This window comes from Lontra canadensis, unplaced genomic scaffold, assembly GCF_010015895.1.
Source record: "Lontra canadensis isolate GAN:19392208 unplaced genomic scaffold, GSC_riverotter_1.0 scaffold105, whole genome shotgun sequence".
In the NCBI taxonomy this organism is placed as follows: domain Eukaryota; kingdom Metazoa; phylum Chordata; class Mammalia; order Carnivora; family Mustelidae; genus Lontra; species Lontra canadensis.
In genome coordinates this window covers 5310325-5332780 of record NW_022631099.1, presented here as the reverse complement: position 1 = coordinate 5332780, position 22456 = coordinate 5310325, and the positions used below count along the sequence as shown (strand labels likewise).

The 22456-nt window shown below is 43.6% G+C and overlaps 1 protein-coding gene across 3 annotated transcripts in view; it reads right to left on the bottom strand.

The window, feature by feature from the left end:
• CHD6 (chromodomain helicase DNA binding protein 6) overlaps window positions 1-22456 on the bottom strand; it is a 140059-nt gene that overhangs the window by 76023 nt on the left and 41580 nt on the right. For all 3 annotated transcript variants that reach the window (XM_032838476.1, XM_032838479.1, XM_032838477.1), the window contains exons 5-15: window positions 20277-20339; window positions 19393-19451; window positions 18643-18760; window positions 14346-14432; window positions 14018-14152; window positions 9698-9819; window positions 8060-8303; window positions 6703-6879; window positions 5987-6130; window positions 2263-2518; window positions 858-1068 (exon numbers count right to left, since the gene is read on the bottom strand). In XM_032838476.1, coding sequence (XP_032694367.1) covers window positions 858-1068; window positions 2263-2518; window positions 5987-6130; window positions 6703-6879; window positions 8060-8303; window positions 9698-9819; window positions 14018-14152; window positions 14346-14432; window positions 18643-18760; window positions 19393-19451; window positions 20277-20339 — 1616 coding nt within the window. The remainder of the gene's footprint in view (window positions 1-857; window positions 1069-2262; window positions 2519-5986; window positions 6131-6702; window positions 6880-8059; window positions 8304-9697; window positions 9820-14017; window positions 14153-14345; window positions 14433-18642; window positions 18761-19392; window positions 19452-20276; window positions 20340-22456) is intronic.

The window sequence follows — 22456 nt, the reverse complement described above, 5'->3', positions numbered from 1 at the left end:
AATAGCAGACAGAATTTTCAAGGATCAGAATATTTAAGACAACTGTGATTTGCTGTGATTATTTTATGAAACCAAAGCTTTCCTTTAAACTTAGCAATGCCTAAACTAACAGTTCCTATGACCTTGAAAAGTCTTTCACCATTACATAAATTCTTAAAAATCCCTTTATCATCTTGGGATCATTGATGTATCCCAGCGACTGGAAACATAAGGCCCACTGTATAAAGTAACAAACGTAGTGCCCACACAGCATCCCAACAGCCCATATAACATAACACCACACACTTTCCACCTGCGTGAGTGATGGAATTTATAGGAGTATGAACAAGAACACAGATCAGAATGCCATAGCTAGCGTATCATTAACCTTGGAGGGTTTGCTGACAAGGGACATAAAGTATCCCCAATTCTCTTTTTGTGAACTATCAGCTTGCACTTTTTTAGCAACTTGATACAGTGATACTTTCCAGGATGTATTTCTCTCATCATTATTAAGGGGAAAAAAAAAAAGGAAAAAAAAAAGCAAATGCATCGTTTTATCTTAACCTTCTTTTCTCTAATGCTTTTGAATTCTGTTTCTTACAACTAAAGAAAATACAAATAAACATGGAGAATCTCCTTTTTAAGCAAAGCAAGGGCTCCACATCATAGCCCGTGAAATTCACTTTAGGCAGTTAAAATTGGGCCTATTTGGTAACAGATTTAACTCTGAGTTTTAGTCCATCCTCAGGAGATTACTTTTCTCCATGTTTGAATGTTTAGTTGTTGTTAAAGCATAGTTTTTAGATGAATCAAAAAGGTACCCAAAAGAGAACTGCTCGCAGCATCTGATGCATGGCTTTGAGACAAGCTCTCACCTTCGCTGGATGAGATAATCTTCCAGGATGTCGAGACAGCGCACCATCTGGGAGAAGATGAGGACTTTGTGACCACCTGCGATCAGCTTAGGGAGCAGTTTATCAATCAGCACCAGCTTCCCTGCTGCTTGGATCATGGCTTGTAGCTGAAAGTCAGGGGCATCAGGGCTGTGGGTTTTTCGGAAATCTTCCAGAATTTTCTCCTCTGCCCCTGAAAAGGAATGCAACAAAACTATTCCTTGAACAAACTCTGAGGGTAAAAGTCACTCTCTGCTTTACGATCCCGAAAAAAGAATCAAAGTGAATTGCTAGACCCAGACCAACAGTCCGGCGAGGTGACACAGCATGTGCACACCCGGTCCGAGCCTCAGCAGAGGGCTCCGAGGTGGGAGTGGGGCCATCGTGCAGAGAACACAAGTGCTCTGCCTTCCTGGGAAACCTCACCAAGTAGAGGAAGAGCTGGAGATACCAAGCTGACTCATTCAGTAAAGAAACCTCCCCAGAAAGGCAACAAAAAGACATACTGTTGACATCATCAAATCTAGCTATTAGCGAATCCAAGCCCCATTCTGAGTTAAAATTTTATCAGAAAGTTTTATCATCAAAAAAGCTTCTGACGGGGGGGCGCCTGGGTGGCTCAGTGGGTTAAAGCCTCTGCCTTTGGCTCAGGTCATGATCCCAGGGTCCTGGAATCGAGCCCCACATCGGGCTCTCTGCTCAGCAGGGGGCCTGCTTCCTCCTCTTTCTCTGCCTGCCTCTCTCACTACTTGTGATCTGTCTGTCAAATAAATAAATAAATAAAAAAAAAAAAAAAAAAAAAGCTTCTGACGGGGCGCCTGGGTGGCTCAGTGGGTTAAAGCCTCTGCCTTCAGCTCAGGTCATGATCCCAGGGTCCTGGGATCGAGCCCCGCATCGGGTTCTCTGCTCGGCGGGGAGCCTGCTTCCCCCTCTCTCTGCCTCTCTGCCTACTTGTGATCTGTCAAATAAATAAATAAAATCTTTAAAAAAAAAAAGCTTCTGCCATGTTCTCTGGTTACTACAGTTAACTGTTAATTTACCTGTGGATTGCATCACGATCATTTATTCAGCTAAGTAATACAACTCCCTATCCCGAAGGGCACGGTGTGGGCCAGGCTGCAGGTCAACAAAGGGCAGCAGACTGGTGAGTGCCGTCCATCCTCTGACGGCAGAGAGCTGGTCGAGAGCTGAGCTCCGCGCACTCACTACGAGATGGCTTACCCAGATCCGCCAACCTCTGACACTCAGCTTCATACGTCATAAGAAGGCGAGCATCTGCACATCCTCACATTTAATGAACTCAATATGCAGGCAGGACTGGTGGTTATCATGGGCTTTTGGCCGAGGCCATGGCAGGCTCGAGCGGCCCCCTGCTTCCCGGACTCACCGTTGATCAGGTAAGGATGGTTGCAGCACTTTCTCAGCTCCATCATGGTGTTGATGAGATTGGGCATGTTGTGCTGATTTGCCCCCTTGGTCAGGAAGGAAAAGTTCTTCTCCAAGATGGCACGGTAGTATTTTTTTTGGATGTTGGTCAGCTCTACTTCAATGATCGTCTCTTGTTTGGGAGCAAGGTTCTTTTCCACATCATCTTTCAGCCGCCGAAGCATCATGGGTTTTAGGATAGACTGCAGTTTCTTCACCTGTCCGGGGAAACGAGAGCTGTTCACCTACCCATACCTGATTTTAATGACTGGTTACCGGGGTAGTCCAACCTTCACTACACTCTCCTGAGCAGCTAATCACAGTGCTATGGTGGTAGACTGAATAAAAGATCACGACTAACCCCTGAACACGGGGAGTTTGTAATGAGACCTCGAGGAAAGAAGGGGTCTGGTTTTAATTCCCGAGTAGTCACTGAGAACCCAGGTGGCAACCTTACAAGAGATAAAGGGAGATAGATATAAAAGACAGTACCTACTCTCTAGGAGGGAGAAAACAAATCCCTCTCGCTCTATCATGTATGCACGAAGCAGCAACTGACCTGAGGAAAACTGTAGCTGTGTGAGGAGGGACAAGTGACACATTGCAAAGGGGAGACTTAGATACTGAGAGAACAAACTAAAAAGCAGAGACAATCTGGGGTAGGCGAAATGTGTGAAGGCGAAATGTGTGGGGTAGGCTCAAAAGGGGTGAAAACTTTCAGTTATAAAATAAGTCAGTCCCGGGAATGTAATTCAGAACATACGGACTACAGTAAATAATACTGTATATCTGAAAGCTGCTAAGAGCGGAGATCTTAAAAGTTCTCATCACCAAAGAAAAAAACTATACTGTGGGTGTGACCGATATTTAACTACACTTAGTACAGTGATCATTTCACAACATGTACATATACTGAATCATTATCACACACACGTGAAACTAAAGTTATATGTCAATCATATCTCAGGTTAAGAAAAAAAAAGTAGAGGCAATCTGGAGGCAGACTCCTCCTCCAGCTTTTAAGTAAGGGCAACAAACATGTTTGGAGTAGCAGCATGTAGAGAGTTAATGCTGTAAGACGATGTCTCCCATGCCATCATGCAAGCTGTCGAATCAGGGGCACTTTGAGCTGACAGCAATCTTTGCTATGATTTGTCTGTTCTTCTCCCAACAGCCCGGACCTGGACAGCAGATCTCCACTCACCTGACTGCACTGGCAAGGTGACCTGCTCCCTGTCCCAAGAAGACAATGACAGAGAAGGGTTTCAAAAATCAAGGCACCTGACTTAACCCTGAGCTTTAAGATGGTATCAATAAGATTAATCCTGGTGGGAAAATAAAATAAGGAAGGGCAAGTGCAAAAGATTGAGTTTTAAGTTCATAAAGCGCTGTTCAAAATGTTTCAGGGCACCTGGGAGGCTTAGTCGGTAAAGTGTCTGCCTTCAGCTCAGGTCATGGTCCAGGTGTCCTGGGACTGAACCCCGTGTCAGGCTCCCTACTCAGTGGGGAGCCTGCTTCTCCCTCTCCCTCTGCCCCTCCCCCTTGCTCATGCTTTTTCTCTTGCTAGCTCTCTTTCAAATCAATAAAATCTTGGAAAAAAACGTTTTAAAAGGGGGTACATTCTGCATAAATAAGCTGTGTGCGGTGTCAATGCTTCCTGGAAAGCATTTAAGTCACTTCCTGTGACTTATAGATGGTGATTTAGAAGAGTTATCAGAGCAGATTTTAAACATTGACGAATATGCTTTGCTTTGGAAGCTGATGCCTTCTGGGACTTCTATTTCCTGTGATTTAAAATACAGACATTTTATGCCATTTTTGTGGTTTTCTCCTAAGTAACCCCAATCTGAAATTTAACCTATTCATGGAACCTTGATTTCACCAACCATGGTACTTAGGAATCTATCCCCCAAGTGGATCAGGAATTACTGTGTTAAGATCCCAAAGAGAAAAGACACGACTCGATAATTTTAAAGATATGGACAAATGCCAATCTGCCACATGCTGGGTTCAGCTTTGCCCTTCACTTGGTTCCTACCTTGAATCATTTAGAGTATACTACATGCCAGACACTGTGCTGGTCAATACAACAAACACAACTTTGGAGGAGAGGTGGGCCTTGTCCTCAAGGAGGTCATTGTCTAGGAAGAAGAAAAAATGCATACCACAGAATAAGTGCAATGGGAGAAGAGGACACCTTGCAAATGGTCCAAAAATGGAGAGAGGGTTGGGAGCTGGCTTTTGAAAGATCAAGAGATACATAGAGAAGTGAAATGAAGTTTGATTACTCACTGCTCTGAAAGTCTGACTTGCCACAGAAGTACAAACAAACAGACTTGAACCACAGAGTGTACTCCTGACATCTGTTAGTGAAATCCCCAAACCTTCTTAGTCCCCCAAGTCTCTGCCCCAACCCACTCTCACACCATTGCTAGCTTAATTCAGGGGAACTAATTATGTCATTCCTGCAATCAAAGCCTTGCGTTGCTTCCCTAAGACCTCCCAAATTCTTTAAACCATTTTCCAAGGCCTTCCCACAATATAACTCTCTCCCTCTCTAGCCTCATACTTCACAATTCATCGACCCTGTTTCCAGCTCAACCAGATGATTCCCTATAACTGAATAAATTCCATAGCTGATTATGCCAGGTGTTTTTTATTTCTTTGCAAAGCAGTCATCATCCTTTCTCTCCACGACTGAAAATATACCCACCTTTCAAAGTCCATTTCCAAACTGTTCTCTTTCCATGAAGGCTTTCCTGATTCCCAAACAGAGTTGAACTTCTCTCTTCTAATTCTATTACTTGTCCTTCTTATGGCATTTAAACTTGTCTGGCTTACTTCTGTAATTTCTAGTCAAGATTTCTACCCAACACAGATAGACACTTATTAATGTTGGCTGTTCTGAATTAGATTTTAGTCCAATAAGCTTAGACTTAAGACTAGATCTTTGAAAACTGAGGAAATCTGGGTGATTTATTTGGACAAAACTAGACTTACCAACTAGTATATGACTGCCTTCTTTTGCTTACTACCTGTGTAGTTTGTCATACTCAAGAAGATGAGCCTGGGATGGGACGCCTGGGTGGCTCAGTTAGTTAAGTGGCTGCCTTCGGCTCAGGTCACGATCCCAGCATCCTGGGATCGAGTTCCACATCGGGCTCCTTGCTCGGCAGGGAGCCTGCTTCTCCCTCTGCCTCTGCCTGCTACTCTGCCTGCCCGTGCTCTCTCTCTCTCAATCTCTGACAAATAAATGGGTAAAATCTTTAAAAAAAAAAAAAAAAAAAGAAAAAGAAAAGAAAAAGAAAAAAGATGAGCCTGGGAACGTGTTGCAGATTATGCAGGAGGAAGGATAAAGGATGAAGAAAGCCGAGGAAGGCACTACGCTCCTGGGCTCAGGGCAGAACAAAGTCACTGACCTCACACGTGAGATCAATGAAGGCAAGAGGCCTGATGGGCTAACACAGGCTATTTTGGATGTCAATTCATTATACCTCCAGAGTAACAGGAACGCCTAATAATCAGTTTGCTCTACTCAACTTAAACAAATTAAATAAAGGAGGTAATGCTCATTTTAGCAGGGATGTGAGAACTTGCTAATGCCTGTCCCCGCAATGATCTGTTCTAGCTTTAGTGGTGAAGGTAACCATCACACCGTCTCCTCAGTCTTTCAGGCCGTTATTTACCTGTTCCTCTGTTTTCAGATCTCCAAATTCCTCCAAAAAAGCAGTCTCTGAAGGAAACTGGGATGGCTCCAGAAAATTCAGCAAGCTGAAGAGCTCCTCCACAGAGTTCTGCAAGGGTGTCCCAGTGAGCAGCACTTTGTGTTCCTGCACAAATCGACAGCACACGGCAACAGTGTTGGGGCCGGCACGCGAGAATGCTTTTGAAGTTGGGGCATTCTGGGCTCACTTTGGGGCAATTCGGTTTTGCTTTTATGAAAAGACAGGACGCCACCGTTCCAGGGCAGGTACGGTGAGTTAACAGATCAATCTTCCTTTCACATCACTGATTCCAGCAGCAATTTCACGTTAGTGAAAGCGACATCCATCCATCCACCCATCCATCCATCATTACTACCCTCTACATACTGGGCACTGTGCCAAGGCCGTCATCCTTGGTACCAAGCTGAAACACCTTACGTTTACTGGTCACAAATTTCATGATATTGAAGACTCCCCTGGGTACCCTTGGGAATCTACTTGTGGCAAAGGTCAAACTGTTGACCCAGGTTGTAACAACAAAACCTTCTGATTCCGGCACTATCACAGATAGAGATGGCAAAAGAAAACCAGGAATAAACAGACTATGAACAAGTAAGCTGCATGCAGAATGGCTACGGGATGCTTCCACCATGAGCAGACAGAACCTGTGTCAATGTAAAGAGCTTGCGAGCTCTCACCAGGGCCATGAGCTTTAGACCCTCCAGAAGTTTGCAGTTCCTGTTCTTCAATCTGTGGGCTTCATCAATTATCACACAGCTCCAGTGAATCTTTTTCAGCTCCGGGCAGTCTGCCAGGATCATCTCAAACGTTGTGATGACAACATGGAACTTGAAGACTCCTGAAAGGGGGTTTCCCTGAGGGTGACACAACGGAAGGTGAAGCTTTATGCCATGATTACAGAATTCAGCTGATGTATTCCCAGCGGGAGCAGAGGAGGCAGCACGGAGAAATGCTAGGGCCTAGGTAAGAGAAGCCAGTAAGCGCTGTACTTCCTCGTTTGGAAAAGAAAGAAGAGAGGGATGAACCAGCTACTAAGACAAGAGAGAGACCTTGTTACATTGATGAAACAGAAGTTAAGAGACATGGGCCCTCACAATGGTGAGACATATGAGCAAATACAGAAGACAGAGCAAGGAAGCCTTTTAGTTATTAATTGCCATGGTAAGGAAAGCAGATGGGTATTGATTCACACACTGCCAGCCAGGACTGGTCTCAACCACACAGAGCCTGAATACCCAAGGAGACCTTCTTTGCTCCTTTTCGGATATGGTTAATTTCACCTTGTAACTGGGGTCCTAGCATAGGTTCAAAGTACACTTCCTGATTCACCAGGACAAGACCTACCAGGCAGATACATCTTTGTCTTTTACCTATCTTAGTGTTGTCATTAAAGAGCAGAGCTGCACCATGTTAGAGCACATCTTAAATTTCTTCTAAGTGTCTCCTTTTGTTATTAACAAAATCTCTGGGGGAGAGCATTGGCCCTCCTCTGGTTGGATTCATTTTTTACCTTACTTGATTATAAAAACCAGTGCCCAGGACAAGCTTACAAGCATACTCCGTAAAGTGATTATAAGTAACAAAACCAAAAAACCCCACAGTCTATTACGCTTTTAACAATTTAAATCCTGTCTTCTCTTTATCCTTCCCTGTTAGCCTCCTCTCCAAACTCCCTAAGAACCCATCCTCTGTACACCAATCCTTCCACTCAGTATTTTTCACTGAGCATATAACAAGTCACGTAAAGTCTTCTGCACATCAAAGCAACTTCATAAGCCAATGAAGAATTCAAGTTTTCAGTATCCTAAAAAGAGCCTCTGGCATATTTCAGAGAGTGGAAAGCATGCCCTACAAATCCCATGTTTTATCACAAACTAAACTATCAAGGAGGAGCAAGAAGTCTGCCTCCATAAACAGAAGACTCTACAAAATCAGTCAACCCAGGGTACAGGGCATTAAAACTCCTGAAGGTAAGTGACAGGAAGGCTGTTCTGAACGATGACATCAGGCTGTCTCCAGGTCTCTGAGACTCACCTGGGCGTCTCTGTACACCATCTCATACTGCTGGATCATCTGCCTGCTGATCTGGCTGCCATGGTACACAATGGCATTCATCTCTGTCCATGTCCGGAACTCCCGCTCCCAGTTCGTGATGGTGGAGAGTGGGGCGATAATGAGGAAAGGGCCGTGGATCCCCCGGAGGAAAATCTCCGAGAGAAATGTGATGGACTGGATGGTTTTTCCGAGGCCCATCTCATCAGCCAAAATACAGTTTTTTCTGAAGGGAGTAAGAAATACAGATAATTTATCACTGATACAGGAAAGCAGTAGAGGTTGGGCGTAAGTAAAAAGATACTTGAGAGGCACACTTTGACCTGTAAAGGTCATTAGTGAAGGGCCTTGTCTGCATTTTCTAGAGATGCAATTGAGACACATTTTTATTCTTTTTTTTTTTTTTAAAGATTTTGTTTATTTATTTATTTGACAGACAGAGATCACAAGTAGGCAAAGAGGCAGGCAGAGAGAGAGAGGAGGAAGCAGGCTCCCTGCTGAGCAGAGAGCCCGATACGGGGCTCGATCCCAGGACCCTGGGATCATGACCTGAGCCGAAGGCAGAGGCTTTAACCCACTGAGCCACCCAGGTGCCCCAAGACACATTTTTATTCTTATGATTCATACCCTGCCTACTTCCAAAAAGGAATTATGGCAACTTGAGAGAAAATATAGGAAAGATGTCCATACACTATAAGCTGAAAATACTAAAAATTAAAATAACAGTGAGACACAAGGAGAAAAAAAATATGCCTCAAACTTAAGCCAATTTCTATACCTGACAAGCTTCATGGAAGCCAAGGCAAAAATAAGAAGATAAGTTACGTGATTTTCATGTCTATTATTTGTGTCATCGAGGGTGAACTTTTAACCCACAGAGTAAATTTCTCATCAGGGTAAAAATGTTGGTCTCTCCTGGTGATCCAGAATCCCAGACTACACAGAGCTGGGGCACTCAAAGGGTGTGGCCCCCCCAACAGTCTCACTCCTCACTGCAAAGGTAGGCACTGGAAAGCTGAGGGGAGCAGTGCTCCAAGTGGCTCTGTGAGTAGGTGGCACAGACTGCACTAGGGTACAGGTCACCAGGGCCCCATCTGGTGTGTTCTCCACGGCAGCATGCTGGCTTTCAACTCAGACTAGGGGTACACTCAAGAATGTTACAAAAATCTCAAATGTCACCTGTTTCATCTAGATTCTGATGGGAACTGAAGCATGAAGAGTCCAAAACTGAGGGGTACAGCCCAAGTCTAGAGGATCCAGGGCTTGCCAACAAGTGGCAGAGTTGGGGCTACAATCCAGATCCATTTCCTTTCTACAGCCAATCTTTGCTAAAGAATTAGAACCATCTTTTGGATTTTGTTTCATCGAGGTTGGGCCTAATCTTTTGGCTGGGATGGCAAAGAAAAAAGAAGCACAAAGTCAACGATGTCTAAAATCACTCCTGTAATTGGAGAATCACCTGGCATAGAGTCTTGGCATGCCTCATGTACAAAGATCAGTACCCTAAACCACAGCCAGGTTACACCCTCTCACCACCTTGCTAGCTACTGCTGCTCTAAGCAGGTACGACGTTTGGGGGGGTAACCGCCTGTGCAGACAGCCCTGGTTCCGGCTCCTCACCTGTTATACCAGTTAAAAAGAAGCCAGTTCATCCCTTCCAGCTGGTACTCCCGGAGCTGGTTACTGTTCTTGTACTCTCGAGACTTCTCCAGCTTCTGCCAGGAGTCCGAAGCAGGCCTCTCCTAGCGGCGGAAGGCAGACAGAACAAAACACACAGAGAATCATGTTTGAGGAGCGTAACACGAATAGGGACACGGGATAATAATGGGGAAGGTGGCAAATCTCACAACACTGTCCTGAAGCTGGTTGGCTTCAAGCTGCAGTTACTATGATCTGACTAAGGCATATACACACACACACACACACACAGATATACACATCCCAATGTAAGTCAAGCTCCTACATTTTCTTGCTTTCACCAGACTGAACTAAGAAAATCTCTATAAAATTCACAAGTAATTAATGAAGAAGGGAAATAGACCCACCTACCATCTTGATAAGTGTTACACTGTTTTACTCAGACTCCTGGATGCCACTCCCATTTACACTTCCATCTCCCTGCAAAGCAGCAGGAGTCAGGTATTTTGGTTTCTACAGATAATTTTTCTGTGTGCATGTGGCATCAGCTCAGGAAAGTATAGTAGGTCAAATATTTTGTTGATTAGTTCCTAGAGTCAGTGTAAGGCAAAAATCCTGTAAAAGCAAAACTGCAAATTCCCTAAATATCCCAAAAACATATTTTCCCATATGAAATACTAATTTCTAAATATCATTTATCTTTTCTCTACTGATAGGAAGTGTCCTATTTATTACATACTAAATTTCAATACATCCATGGAGCTCTAACTAGATTCTTCATTGTGTTCCACTAGACTATCTGGTACTGTCACAAAACCCAGTTTTGAATTATTATAGCCTTTTATCTGATTAGGGAATTATTTTTTAAAAATGTCTCAGCTATTCCATCCTATTTGCTATTCTGTACTACTCTCTAACTTTAGAATCAGTTTGTCAAGTTCTTTTAATTCCCATTGAGATTTTAATTAATCAGGGGAAATTTTTAAATCTTTAGGTGTGGAGATTTCCCACCCCGAAATTTTATTTAGGTTTTATATTATTTGGGCATAGACTTGGTTATTTTGCTCACAAACTGACTGATTAAAAATTCCTAATTCTAGCTATAGTTACGAATGAGAACTTAAAGACTGTAACTTTTCTAAACAGTTTTAGTCTTTGGTAATTTTGCTTTGGAGTACTACAATATAGTTTATACTTGAAACACTTTTTTTTTAAAGGTTTTATTTATTTATTTGACAGAGACAGAGAGAGAAAGAGACAGAGAGAGTGCAAGTACACAGGTAGGCAGAATGGCAGGCAGAGGGGGAGGGAGAAGCAGACTCCCTGCTAAGCAGGGAGCTAGATGTGGGAATGGATCCCAGGATCCTGGGATCATGATCTGAGCTGTCAGACGCCCAACCAACTGAGGCATCCAGCTGCCCCCTGAAATACATCATTAATTAAAACTAAACCATTTGCATGTGAAATTAACAAAATGGCCCCAATTACATCATTGATATTTGGAGGTATGTTAAGTGGAATCTGTCTATGATCTTCCAGAAAAATATGTATCACAGCTTACCTACAAAATTATTACCAGCTGTGGTTAGGTTAAGCCCCTTAACACAGGGCTCTATTGAAAATTATTACTAGTGTATTATTACTAATGTACAGGTACAAGTGCTCAATTTTATGAGGGAGAAAATAATTCAGTATGTAAGAAAACAATGATTTGAAAGAAAAAGCTTTTAAGCAAAGATACTCCTATATAAACCCTCTTGTTCTGTTTCCTTAAAGAAGTTACATTCTTCTTAACCTACAGTAACCAGTCAGCATGGATCCCCCAATGTCCACGTACCCCTTTATTCAGGCACGCTTCCCTACTTTACTAGATACTGTGTGGAGACTTTCTGGAATGTGTTCCCAGTGACTTAAGTGGCTCACTCTCATCAGGTAAGAGCCGGAGGATGGACTTTCACTGCAGATTTCTACTTTGCTGCCTTGGTAGCACTCTACAACAATGTAATCACTCTCCAATCCAGTCACCCCTCTGTCTTTCCGTCCCTCCCCAGTGCTAAAGGGTTTAGTTTAACATCACCTACTGGCCAGAAACTTCAGCCATTTGAGCACAAGACCTGAATTCAACTAGAAGTTTCTGGTTGATTCATAAGTAGTACAGACTATAGGAAACAACACACCCCAGGGTTCCACAACCGTCAATGGCTACTTAGTTAACCTTGAAGGAGGAGAAGTGATTCTTGGAGTTTCCATAGTGGCTCTCTGGCCTGTTAAAAGACTGTCCCGACTTTGTATAATCATCACAGACAATGTCACTTCTTGCTTTCTCACAGTTCTGTATTTTACCTATAGGTAACTAATTTTTACCAAAAGCTTTCAGGTATAGAATGTCCTGTTCATCAACTTCAAAGCACAGCATAGATCCCTTTAAAAAATTATTCAGGTAAACTCCCGTTTCGAGCTGGTCCTTTTCTTAACACATAAAAAGACAGCTTTAGTTATATTGTGAGCTACTGTTCCAATTTAGAATTTTTGAGATAACATTTCAAACTGTGCATTTTAAATGAGAGAACAAATAAGTCAAACAGACAAGTGTGAAATAATACGATGGTTCACGGAGAGACAAAAACAGCCGCATCACAATAGCAAAGTAAAGGAAAAGTGAAATTGCCCGAAAACACTTGAGAATTCATATTCTTGCCAAATGCATGTAGTCAGTCTGAGGAAATAAGTGGGATTCGGGTTGAGAGAGTAAGAATCCTGATAATTTGAGATACTAACTTACAATTAGCTTCAGAATGGAAAGGCTCTCTACTCTCTGCCCCACAGTGATTTGTCCCTGCCTTGTGCCACACACCCCCATTAGTCTGGTGCTGTGTGTGACCACACACACACACCTCTCCCATTAACCTGTGAGCTCCTGGGGGCTAGGCATGCACCTTCTTTGTTATTATGTCACTCAAAAGTCAGCCAACAGCAGATGATTAACAATGACTGACGAATTAACAACAGACAACAGTTGTAGGAGAGGTTGAAAGAGAAATTTATTAACCAGTCATGTAGACAAAAACACCATTAAAAATTATGTATATTTCTAATCACTGTTCTAATTTCTAATCCTGTAGCTCAGGATTCCTCCATACACTTCATATGCCAAGAAAAACAAAACAAAACACTGCTTTTCAGCAGATTCTGACAGAGATCTAAGTTCAATGTTAAGCTCTTGTCTCCTGAGTCCTGACTTTGCAGGGATGTAAAAACAACAAATAATAAGGAATTGGATAAAGGTTCTTCATATACAAGTGGTGACTTTTTAAAAATAGAAACTCAACATTCCAGTCTATAGCCATACTCAACAACTCTGATTCTCTTCCCAAGTGAGTCACATCTTAATCGGGCTCTCCTAATTCTACATCTTTTTAATTATTGACACTTTATATACAATTACTTGTCAGGTGTGTTGGGACATTTATGCAGCTTGGTGGGAATTATCCAGATTCAGAAAAACTGATTGAATAAAAACATACTGAAAACCTATGTTCTCTCTGTGAAGCCCAGGATCTACAGAGATAAGACAGTTCCCCTTAAGAATATCCCAGCTGGGGGCGCCTGGGTGGCTCAGTGGGTTAAAGCCTCTGCCTTTGGCTCAGGTCATGATCCCAGGGTCCTGGGATCGAGCCCCGCACTGGGCTCTCTGCTCAGTGGGGAGCCTGCTTCCTCCTCTCCCTCTGCCTGCCTCTCTGCCTACTTGTGATCTCTGTCTGACTTGTGATCTCTGTGAAATAAATAAAATCTTTAAAAAAAATAAAAAATAAATAAAAAATAAAAATAACTTAAAAAAAAAAAAAAAGAATATCCCAGCTGAGTAAAAGCAGAGGTCAGAAACAAAGAAAAAAGATCACTGGTGGAGCAAGAGGTAGTAGGAAACAAGAAAAACACTAACAATTTACTGAGCTTCTTTCCCATGCAGGCGTTTCTTCCATGTTCTACCTCACTGACTCCTTACAGCACCATATACCAAGACATCTGAGCTCGTATTCAAGGTTCTTAAATGTCACACACACATCAGAATAAGAGTCTAGACCTAATGTTGACCAGAGTGCTAGCAAAGTCTGATCTGGGGAGAAAAGCACCCTGAACTGCAGTTCAACAGAGAGTGGCCAAAGGTAAGACACTAACAAAGGCCAGTTCTTTTTTTTTTTCTTTTAAACAAAGACCACTTCTGAGCAGAGCCCCATAGCCATCCAGGACTGCCAAGGTCATAAAGTTACATGTTACAACAGGTGCCAAACAGGGATACGTTACCACATGCTTAATTTCAGGGAGAACTTGGAGAGACTCGAATTCTTTAACCTTTGCAGGATCAACGTCTTCCTCTAGCTCCCACGTGCTTTCTTCATAAGGCAGAGAGCACCACTTCACCAGGTAATGGGTCACTTCCTGGTGGGACACAGGAGAGGAGTTCATGTTCTACTAGATTAAAGGAGTCTGTCACACTCTGGCCAAGCTCTGAAAAACCCACCCTATCACACGCAAATGCCATTAAAACAAGGACTGTGTGTTAACGAAACAAGCAAAATACACAGTAAGGAGGGAAGGCTCTTTAGGGGAGTCAAAAGGACTGAATCCCCACCTCTCCTGTCTCTGCATCTTTGGTGTGGGCCACCTCCAGGACGCGATCCACTTCTACATAGTCTGGGTTGAACAAGTCTTCATCGGGCTAGTGCAAACAAAGGAGAAGAGTTAGAAAGTGTCCCCCTCCCCTCAAAACCAACATCCAACCCTCAAAATCCCCTACTTTGGGCTTATAGCGAAATATAGAATGGAAGGGGCAGCTTGAGAATAAAAGTCACAGCACAGACATTCCTTCACTGTCCCCAAATCTTCTCTCTGTGACTGAAGTTATAGGTTATACCACGGCCAGAATAAGACTCTCCTAGTGGTCATTATGGTACTGCACAAAATTCAGCACAAGGATTCCCTTTTTCTTACTGCTCCTTGTTCCAAAGACAACCTTGGAAACTCAGGAATTAGTTTCTTTTTCTTCTATATACCCACAATAGTAGCAAACATTGGAAGGGGGCACAAGGGGTGCTTCTGGGGGACTGATAATGCTCCAGGTCCTGATCTAAGTGGTGGCTACACAGGTGTTTATTTCATAAAAATTCACTGAGCTGCACCCTTAGGATCTGTTTACCTTCACGTACATTACGCTTCCCAAAAAAGTGTACTTAGGAAATAATAATAAGCATCACTTGGAAAATATTTAACCTGTGTCCGGAGTAATGCTAAATGCTGTAAGTCTCAAAATTACTTTATGGTCTAGAAACGATCATTACTTTATAGATGAGGAAACTGACAAAGCCACAGAGCTGTGTGAACTCGAACGTTTACCCGGGACTTTCTTACCCAGAAGCCCTCCTCCCGCACTGCTAGAAGGTTCTTATTGCCCCTTTGGTCAGAAGGCACTTTCAGGGCTATCCAGTTTCACCTTCAACACAGGAATGCTTTTTATAACATCCCTGGCAACCCTCCCTCAGATTCCCTTATTCCCTGTTTGGGAATTCACTACCCTCTACTACCTGAGCCACTGCCAAGACAGCTTTACCTCTGCCTGCCCAGTGGTAGCACCATGATCTTTATTAAATTACCGCCCAGTCTCCCTCCTGTAACTGGGGCTTGCTGGTGTGACCGCTTCCTCCAAGGCAGCAGTAGTTACGTTTGTTCTCCTTCTACGCCGGCTTTTCAAAAAACTCCACCCAATGTGGCCGAAACTACTCAAGGTGCTCAACTGTTTCTGGGGGTCCACGTTTCCAGATCGCTTCGTGATGCAGAGAGCTAGCACCCGGAATAGTGGCCATGGGCCACCGTGCTAAGCACTTCTGTAAACCCTGTGTCATTTAATCCTCACAGGTGTTCTGGGAGGCTGATACTATTAGGAGTTCCGCTTCACACTGAGGAGGACACTGGATAGGAAGGAGCTTAGGCAAGTGGCCCAAGGCCACTGAATTCCGTATGTGTCTGCACACATGTGTGCATATTTCTGTGGCACTGGTGGGAGTGGGTAAAGGGGGGAGGAACAGAACCTACAGCCTGGCAGTTTGGCTCCAGAGCCCAGGCTCCTAGCACCATGCAGTCCAGTTTCCACGTTCACGGACAAGCTCTCAACTGAGCTTCCTTCACCCCAGTTAAGAGTCCTCCTGCAGCTGTACTCAGGTCCACCAAGTCCCCCCGAACCTGACACTCAAATGAACAGAACACTGGGGAATGTTCTAAGATTACTGTTACTTCTAGAGCAGCTGTACCCCTCCTCCTGACCAATGGGAAACTTGTCATTTAAAGGGCACTATCTTTTCTCCCTAGGACTGCTAGTCCGTCATTTTCCCCACTCTGATGTTACAAAGATTTAAAAATCACAAATGTGTGACATCACCCACATTTACTGCCATTCTGTTTCATTAACCCTAGCCTGTCCAGTGAAGCTGAACGCTGATTTAGTCATCTAGTCTCCCAGCATCGGGTCTGGTTTCCAAGAGTCTGGGTGCGGTCAGAAGCCTCTACTGCAGAGTTCCGGAAGCCTCTGCCTCTCGAGCCTGAGTCTCTTGCACAGGTGTCCCTGGCTACTTCATAAAGCAGCTGGAAATAATGGATATGAAGAAGCTCCATCCAAAACTAAGTCATTACTGATCTCCTAAGACTATTATTTATCCAAGTCATTGATAAAAATGTTGTACAGGTCGAGGCTGAAGACAGCATTATAGGAACAAGTCGCCACTCTCCCGCCTCCTCAATCTCAGGATGTCGTCCTCTGATCTTTTCGAAAGCCTTTCCTTCCCACAAGAGTTATGTGCTCCTGGTGCGATCTGGCTTCAGCCCTCTATTCCCAACCCAGTAAAAATCACTTCCTTGGGAAGAAAGCAGAAAACAGACACGCGGGGCTCTGTAGGCTCTGTGAAGGGCCGTGGGCTTTATTTCAAGGAAACGTGAGGTGCTGAAGGGTCTGGAGCAGGCGAAGCGCGTAAGCAAACCCTGTCCCTCGTCATGGGGCAGCCGAATAATTACTGAGCGCTGACCCTGAGCCTGGTACCAGGGGCAGAAATACAAGGAGACGTGTCCCCGTCTGTCTCCTAGGACTTAAAATGGAAGAAAGAGACATGTAAACAAGTTACTACACTGCAAATCCCTGCTAAAATAGAGGTGCAAATAAAATGTTCCAAGAACAGAGGGCGAGTATCCAGTGGGGCCTCACGACGGTCTTCCAATGTTACTTGTCATCTTCTTCCCCCAGTCCTCTACGACAAGAACAATGCCACGAGCAATAGCTTTCACATTCTTTGAAACAACCCCGGAGAGAGCTGGGGCCAAACACTAAGGCTAAAGATGAAGGACCCCACTCTGGGATGAGAAGAACACTTACTGACATTAACCTAAAATAATGTTCTGTCACTCGAGGAAAAGGTGCACAACATGAAGAACGAGTTGGTTAAACACTGCAACCATGTCCTATAGCTTGATGGCACCTGAGTGCACTCTTGAGGATCAGAGCCTGCAAACTACATTTTAAGAATAATTTTTAAGGCTTCTTTTCCTTAAAGTCATCTGTATAAAATTTTAAAACTACATGCTATATAGAAAAGAAAAAATCAGCCACCATGATCCCATCAGCCAGAGAAAATGACACCAGCGTTTTCATGTATATCCAAGACATTTTCTGTGCATTATCATGGTGCCTCCTTACTGCCGCACTCCCTGAAATGGAACTACCCCCCATACTGTAAGAGGCTGACATCTGGCACTACAGCCTCTTCCTATGTCATTAATGACCGTTCTCCCACATCACTTTTACTAGAGCCTTCTAAGGGATGTACACATAGTTTAACAAATGTCTATTATCTAACAATATGTTTGTTTGCAATTTTTTACCAATATAGATGACTGTCTATCATAGCTAACGCTGTACAAAGATTCAACAGTTTCCTTAAAATATATGGCAGAATGAGAACCGCTGGGCAAAGGATGTGAGCACTGTGAGACGTTACACACCTGGCGGCATTCTGTTCTTCTGGCAGGTCGCACTAGGTAATAGTCCCACCCGCTAGACACAAGACAGTCTCTGCCCTACACCCTCACCAGCAATGAGTAATACCTATTTTTAAAACCTGCAAGTATCTGGTAAATAAAAACTAGAAAATTCCTATTTTAGTTTGCAATTTTTTGACTACTAGTGAAAGTGGCCACATTTTTGTAAGATTAATAAGCATTTCTAATGATTAAAATTATTTGTTGTGTGCATGGATGTCTATGTAAATGGGAAGAAGGCTCCCATACCAGATAAGAATGTATGCCACATAAGTATGTATATGTATAAGCTATATGTGTACGTATGTAATGCACATAGTTCCTAATTATTTACTTTAAGGTTTGTTTAGGAGTATTTTCTAATATACAGACACTGTAGATTCATTTAATGCCCCAATCCATCAATCCTTCTTCTTGCTGTAGGCACCATACTTAGAAATACCCAAGTTTATATAAAGTTCCTTATTTATTTACTCTCTAATATATTTAATAATAGCTTTCATTTTTTACATTTGAAGGTTACGTCTTTTTGGATTTCTGTTTCAGGCGGTGGGGGGAGGAGGGAATGAAAGAGTTCTGCAGACTTGTCCTGCCCTAGCTATTTATAGATATTCTGACCAAGATGCACATTCTCATGAGCTGTCAGTTTGTAAGGTTCAATCTCTGTAACCCGGTGGATAATTTTCTCCCTTTGGCTTAAATCTGGACTGGTTTTGCTGCAAATCAGTGCACATTCAGCAATGTGACTTGCACAACGGATCTGCACCGGACTTCGACTTTAAGAAACTTAAACTCAGCATTTAATACTGCAAGAAAAGCAGCAATCAATTAGTTGGTAAATATTGCTTCACCTCAGTAAAAATGTGCTTCATCTGGGCTTGTTTATTCCTAAAGCGCTTGATCTTCTGTGCGATGCGAGGATCCTTTTCCAGCTCTTCCATTGTGGCCCATTTACAATGTAAGTAGGAACTATCCGAAGACACATAAATGGTGAGACAAGTGCAAACCACCAAATCATTGAGCTTTAAAGTGTTTCAGTAAACAGGGTGACCATCTAACCCAGAAGCTGTGGTCTGTAGTGAAACTGCTAGAGATTGGACTGAGACAGGCCTTGCACTAAGGGCGAAAAGAAACAACAAAACAGTGCCAGGATTCCAAACAACCAGACCCTCTACGGCTTCTACGGGAATGGCCTCAGAACAGAGCGAGGGCAGGCATAGGCAGGTTATCATTAATGCACATCAGGGAAAGTGGGCACGTAGCACAGAAAGAAGAAAAATGCAAGAGGGAAAGTGTGGCCCACAGGACCATGGTTCTCCACCCTGAGTGCATATGAGAATGGCAGAGAGCGTTTTTAATAAAGCACCGATCCTTGGGACTGACTCCCAGGGTCTGAGTGAGCTGGTCCTGAGTGGAGGCTTCCCTGGTGACTGTGCAGCCAAAGGTGAGCCCACCATTGTCTAAGGTGAACTTGAGTCAGCTGGGATCTGTGGGTCAGGCCTCAGGGGCCGTTCTTGGAAAATGCAGAAGATGATTTGATGAGGGAAAGGAAATCTTATTCATAGAAATCCAAACACAAATAATACAGGAAAAAGACGTACAAATTTCTATACTTAACGTAGAACAGCTCCAAGTCAAACGGGGGCTCTCCTGGGTGAACCTGTAACCAACAGCAAGCAGTTAACAGCCAGGCCATCACCCTCATGCAGCATGAGAACACAGGTGAATCAACACCCCGCCTGGTTTTAGTACCGATCTCTTGAGGACGTTCTCATCTTCCCAGTCCTTTTCCTGACACCTATTGAGCAGCTTTCTCAAAGGATAAATCCACAGGTAGCTAGAAGGTAAAAATGATCCTCCTGGTGTCCTTCCAGGGTCCAGGCTGGGACAGCGCTCGGCTGAGAAACCCAAACAGGCCCAGGGCTGAGAGCTGTCAGGACCAGAGCCTGCCATGCGAGTGAAAACCTGGGTCCCTGGCGTGCCCCCCAACCACCACCCTGAAACATCAGTGCTGTTCACTCGCAGAGTAAGGACGTTTGCTCTCATAAATACTCGAAGGCGAAACCGTGTTCTCAACCAGCACACATGCCCTCTGCCCCAGGCAAGCTCTCTAGAGGATCCCTATTGATGGCCCCGGCATGTCTAAAGAACCACGCCCCCCCCCCCCCCCCCGCCCCTCCAGCAAAGGTTTTCAATAGGACTTTCCATGTCTTCTCTTTGGCCCACTGAGGACTTCCCATGGGCTACAGCAACTAAGAGACAGATACCTTTTGCGAGGAACGCTATGGAGGAAAAAATTATTTGGGGCTCTACTCTTAAATGTTTAAGAATTTTATGACCTAAAATCTTCCATGGGGGTAAATGTTCCTGCCTAGCTCTCACTCGGGCCAGTCACGACCATTCCAGGTTCTCCAGCCAAGTATCTCTTCACAGAGGGTATATAGCCTGTGCTAGTGATAGGACTGCAGGCACATGGGCCACCGACCTCCTGGACGGTCTTAGACGCCAGGATCTTCTCAATGATGTTTGCGTCATCTTCTGGAGGCTCCTGGAGACAGAAAAGTTGAAAAGACAGAAAATTACTGGCACCACAAAATCCAAGAAATAATTGTGTAAGAAGTACTATAGCAGGTACTAGTCTGTCTGAAAGTTCATCTGTGAGTGCCAAGGCCTCCCTCCTATCAGGCCACAGAGTGATTCAAAGATCACAAACATTGTAACCTCTGGGCACAACCCTAACACCTTCTTCTTCCACACGAGCAGAGAAGTCACTCTGCTTTTCAGACTCTTAATCTCAGATCTGTGTTTAGTATCACTAAAATTGGTCCTAGGACTTCCCTTTTCTGCCAAACCTGCCTACATGCAGTGGCATAAAATTTGCAGCAAGGTGTAACATACAGGAGTCTGGGGGCCTTGGAATCGGGAGAGTCCTAGTTCTAACACCTACCAGCTACCGACTTTGGATAAGTCAATTAACACCTTTTAGTTTCCGTATCTATTAAAACAGGAGTTAAAAATACTTATCTCACTGGGTTACTGGGAGGATAAAATGGTATGTGAAAATATTTTTGGAACAGTAAGCACTATGCAAATGCAAAGTATAATTATTCTCTACTAAATGATACCATCTTTCCCCTCTGTGGCTGGAAATGGTTGTTTCACTGATCATCCTCTGACTATAAATCCTAACAGAAAACAATTTAATTTCTATCTTTCTATCCCAGATACACATACATTTCTAGGCTCCTGCACTCCATGAAATCTCTTTCTACAGAGTATCTATCAAACAATGACAAACTTAAAAAGGGTGCACTGAGTCAGAACGCTCTTGTGTTTGACATTCTTTCTAGGACTCTATTGGAGCCGTTCTATTTCCAAGGTTTCATAAGCACTACATGACCTTGTCAGATCTAGTACAATAGTATACGAGAAGAACACTCATCATGATAGCCCTAACTCCCAAAATAACTTGGGTTCCTGATCAGAACTTTCCAAAAGAATGACTTATGCTACATCTCACTATCTTCAGTCCTACCCATTCGAGGGCTCAGCTGTCCCAGAGCTGTACCATTACAGAAAACACATTTTCTAAGATCTTAAATCAAGTTTTCCCCCAGAAAAATAATACACGAAAGGGGAAAAAAAAAAAAAAAGATGAGGAGGGCAGATGGTAGAAAAGAAGTATGGAGATCAGCAGGCATTGACAGATGCTCCCAAAGGTTACAAATATTTATTACATTCCCCTAGACACATGGCATTGTTCTAGGTGCCATGCCAAAGTTAATCCAAAGTGACAAGAGTCTCTTCCCACTACTCCACATGAAGACAACTGAACTGTGCCTACCATACAGCAGGAAGAAGGGATGGGAAGACAGACAAAGCTTTGTTTTTCTGCTCAAGTACTTTCCTGTGTTTTCTTTTAATTTTTAATTTTTCTTTTTTTTTTGAGAGAGAGAAAGAGAGCCCACACCTGTGCACAAGTTGGGGGGTGGGAGTGGGGGAGGGGCAGAGGGAGAGGGAGAGTCCTAAGCAGGCTCCAGGTCAGTGCAGAGTTCAACACCGGGTTTAATCTCATGGCCTTGAGATCATGACGTGACCCAAAATCAAGAGTTGGACGCTTAACCATCTGAGCCACCCAGGTGCCCCTATTCTGCTTGATTCTAAGCACAAGTAAGGAAAGGGGAACAGGCAGTTGACTGTTGCCTGTCTTCTCTCATTACAGTATAAACCTTCTGAGGGCAGGGATCCCTATTTGTTTTATCCACGACTAACAGCTAATACCTTGAAGAGATCCAGCAGCAGTGGGTGACAAGAAGTATTTGCTGAATGCTAAACACAAACAAGAGGGAAAAAGAGGAGACCAATGAGGGAATAAAGCATCAAACTCACTGGGATCACAGACTGTAAATGGTTATTATTCTTAATCTACACCATTTAATTAAAAAGTCTCCCCCTTCTCTAGACATTCCGATCTACCTAATATTGTCAGGACAGCTAACAGCAAAGGGCCAGAACTAAGTGTACTTTCTTAAACCAAAAGATCACTACCCCAACCTTCCAGCCAATAGAGCTCTGACTATGGCAAGTGGGCCGTGAGCAAAGGAACAGGTGTTAGGTTAAGAGAAAGATTAATGAACCAACTTCCTTCCTAACTTCCTACTTCAT